The 4,119-nt window shown below is 21.2% G+C and overlaps 1 protein-coding gene across 1 annotated transcript, besides 7 other annotated features; it reads right to left on the bottom strand. All coding sequences in view use genetic code 6, as the record gives it.

The window, feature by feature from the left end:
• Positions 1-1,623: 1,623 nt before the first annotated feature.
• Positions 1,624-1,675: a microsatellite.
• Positions 1,625-1,669: a microsatellite.
• Positions 1,625-1,675: a microsatellite.
• A 243-nt stretch (positions 1,676-1,918) lies between these two features.
• Positions 1,919-1,961: a microsatellite.
• Positions 1,962-2,371: 410 nt separating this feature from the next.
• IMG5_151300 (hypothetical protein) lies at positions 2,372-3,874 on the bottom strand (the record flags this gene model as incomplete). Its single annotated transcript, XM_004030848.1, has 1 exon — positions 2,372-3,874. A coding segment is annotated over one exon (720 nt), but the record flags the coding sequence as incomplete, so codon positions are not given.
• Positions 2,914-3,010: a microsatellite.
• Positions 2,927-3,003: a microsatellite.
• Positions 3,614-3,726: a microsatellite.
• Positions 3,875-4,119: the final 245 nt, after the last annotated feature.

Here is a 4,119-nt window from a genome sequence, read left to right as displayed (position 1 = left end):
TTTTTTATTTATTCATTTATCAAAAAAATCTCAATAGATATAATTTAAAAGACATCTGTTTAATTTAACTATTCAAAAATAGTCTAAAACTATTAAAAACTTTCTAAAAATAAATATTTTATTTATCCTTCAACTATTTATTTTACTGATTAAAATTATGAACATTAATTTTTTAATTTAAAATTTAGATTTTATTTTTTTCCAAAAAAAACTCTATTATAATTACACAGGTAAGCATATTATAATTAGGTCCTATTTCACCTGTAACCAAAAATTAAGATTATGAAAACAACTCTTAAAAAAAATTCTGTTAAAAAAATAAAACCTCCCCAAAATAAAGGCAATGTCTCTTTACCATAAAGCATTTAACTCGTATTTTAAATACTTTCTTATAAATAGCTTTCCATATGTATTCGATTGAATTATCTTATAAAATTAACATTCGAAATAGTAAATTAGGCAATACATTATATAGAGGATTTTCAGTAAATAATTTTTTAATAGTATCCATTGTTTCTTCAACATTTTTTTTGGGAGTAATCTTACAGATAAATTTATTAAATTTTCTGGTTTAAAGCATTTTTTAAAATTTGAGTTTAAGTTAAATTATTAGCTCATGTTATTTTTAATAAAGTTTTCCAATACTAAAATTTAATTAATATACTCTATTTAAAAAGCTTGTAGAAGATTACTATAATTAGGCTTTAAGTTTTAAGCAAAAGGATATTTTTAAAATTTTCTTCTCCCATACTTAAAAATATTAACCTCTTAAATATATCTTCCGAGAAAAATACCAATTTTTTTTTAAAAAGATAAATTGATATAAAATAAAAAATCATTAATATATATTTATAAATAACCATTTATTAATTTTATTAAAATTTTCTATTATTTACAAATCTCAGAAGAAAGTAAAAGATAAAATCGACTTGAATATCAATTATGTACGTCTTCGTTTAAAAATTCTATGTAATCTTTTGTGAAATAAAGGGGAAAAGGGTTAAATCCTAATCTTTCATCACCTTCTATTAAAATATTGGGTGTTTAAGCCCTTACTTTTTATATATTTTAATGTAAGGAGCAGCCCAGAAAATGCTATAACCGTTATCCCCTACTCCTTTTCCATATAGATTTTAATCTATAACTGCTGGTTTATTAAATGCTAATCCTTACATTTAACCTGTAAAAAGATGTAATTTATCAAAATAGCCATAAATAATGACTATTTTGTAGTTATCAGTTCTTCAAAGTACTTTAATATATATTAAAGGTGATTTATCCTCCTATTTTGATGGTTCTTATATTGTTGTTAGTATTGCATTCAGGATCGAAAAATTTACTAATATTAGAAATTCTTATATATTAAGAATATGAGCTTTTTAAGTATTTGTTTGTTTTGATTAATTAAAGATATTATAATATATAAAATATTTTATTATTTTCACTATTATTTTTTGATAGAATGAATATATATATTAATTTAGTTATTATTTTTATTGTTAACTTATTAAAATTATTAACTTTTTGTTATTATAATTAATATATAAGTAAAAATAGTTTTTTTAAATTAAATATATATTTTTTTGATTTCTTTTTTTTTTAGAAAAAATAAAAAATAAATTAATTTTTTAAATATATTATAATTTTTTTAAAAATATATCATATTTTTAAAAATTAAAAACTTATATTTTTTCTTTTTTTAATATATTTTTTTTCTATTTTTCATAAATTAAATTAAATATTAAAACTAGTGTTTATTATTTTATTTTATTTCTTCCCATATCAAAAAAATATATATAGTAAATAGTCTAACTTAAAAAACCTGTGGTTTTTAATTAGTTGTATTTAATCTATATAAAAATATTTAAAAATAATACAATTTATTATTAAATATATACTTAATTTATATATATATTGAAATTATAAAATAATAATAAATTAATTTAAAATTAATATAAATTTTTAAAGAATAATTTAAATTTAAATTTTTATTTTTATTTATGTTTCAAAAATATAATTTATTATTCTTTTTAAATAATTCTTACATTTAATTATAGAAATATAATATTTTTTTTTTAAAAAAAAAAATTTAAAAAGTAAAAATACTTGATTTTAATTTTTAAGAAAAACGTCTTTATTAATTTAAAAAACGCATAAACACACCATTTAATATAAATTATTGATAAAAAGATAATATAAAAAAATAAATATATAATATAAATAAAAAGCTGATAAAAAAATGTAAAAAATAATAATATTAACTTTTTTATTTACTTTAGTATTTTCTAATTCTTTAAAAAAATCCTTATAAGATTCTACAGTTTAAATAGTTGTAAAAAATGGAAATTAATAAAAAACATGTACTTTCACGATATATACTGAAAGAACGTTATTATAGTCAACAATTGCTGAATGTGGAGAAAATTGCTAATAATTTACTAATTAAAGTGCTGCATTAGATTAATGTTGTGGAGAGTCAAAATGTTATGGTGTTTCTACCTTCTCTTCTAATAATTAAGTACTTATTAGAAATTAAAAGACTCTCTCCAAAAATCCTTCAGCAACAACCTATTTCAGATCATCGGTAACAACAAGCACCATATAAGAAATAGTAATGTAAGCCGTTTCAACTAATAAAGAATATAATTCTTCTACAACCTTAGGAAATACTAAATACAATATCAAGTATTAAGAATTTAAAAATGGCCTTATTGGATCATGTTATGGATCCTGCTAAAGTTTCTCTACTTAAGAATTAGCTTTCTAATAATGTAACCCTGATAATCAATGCTCTGGTGTAAATTAATCTATAGTAAATGGTTAAACTTTATATTATTTAAGATCTGGTGATAAAATTACTTATTTAGAAGGTTTATATTGTTATTTCAAATCTAATGTTAGTACTTCCACTTTTTCTTCATCTTCTTCTTCTTCCTCTTCATCCTCTTCATCCTCTTCATCCTCTTCATCCTCTTCATCCTCTTCATCATCTTCATCATCTTCTTCTTCAGAATCTACCACGCAAAATAAACCCGTATAAACCGGTAAATAAATAAAAGAAATTGGTTTATTCCGTGGAGTGAAATCTGAAGTTTAATTTGATGAATACACAACCGCCGCCCTAGGTTAATGTTAAAAATCATGTTTAACTTATCAAAATTTAAATATAGCTTTAAAAGCATGTATTGAATCAAGTGAATAATGTTCTGGTGTCACTGGTACTTAAACTAATGAATCTTGGGTTTATACACTTAGGATCGGTAATATAATCATGTATTCTAAAAACTAAACTTCTTATTTCTTAAAATCATACGTAGAACTAGCTCCTCCAGTTCCTGAGTATACTTAAAATAGTATTGATGTTAACTTTGTTGAAGGAAATGCAAAATATGAGACTACTTATTAATAGATTATGAATGGCACTATTGAATAATAATTAGGTACTTAAACTTTTACTGATAATTAACAAGCTTTAAGGGAATGTAGCAAATAATAAAAATGTAGTGCTATTTAAATGTAGAATGGATTAATCACTTTAAGAACTGGAACACAAATTGATTATTTGGAAAACACAACTCTTTGGGTAAGAACTAAATACTACTATTCTTATTATAGCTCCAGCTCAGGCTCCAGCTCAGGCTCCAGCTCAGGCTCCAGCTCCAGCTCCAGCTCCAGCTCCAGCTCCAGCTCCAGCTCCAGCTCTAGCTCCAGCTCCAGCTCTAGCTCTAACTCAAATTCTGGCACCAGCTCTAGTTAGAAAAAAAGTATTAGGATTGGATTTGCATAAGTTTAAGTTTAAGAAAACTTAATAGCTTAAGAGGCTACTTCTTTAAAAAGATAATATTGAAATTTATTTTAATGAAAACTATATTTTAAATTATATAATGAATTTGATTATATTTTATACTAAGAGAATATGTGGATATTTTTTATGTTATTATTTTATTTATAAAATATTATTGTTTTTTTAATTATTAACTTTAATAGAAAGTACAAAATAAAAAATATTTTATTTTTTAATTTTTATTTATTTCATTTTTTTAAAAAATATTTATTAATAAAATAAAAAATATAAAATTAATTTTAAATAAAAATAATTTATTAATTTAATGTTATTTT

This window comes from Ichthyophthirius multifiliis (genome assembly GCF_000220395.1).
Source record: "Ichthyophthirius multifiliis unplaced genomic scaffold scaff_1120509251162, whole genome shotgun sequence".
Classification (NCBI taxonomy): domain Eukaryota; phylum Ciliophora; class Oligohymenophorea; order Hymenostomatida; genus Ichthyophthirius; species Ichthyophthirius multifiliis.
This window is presented reverse-complemented; position numbering and strand designations above follow the sequence as displayed.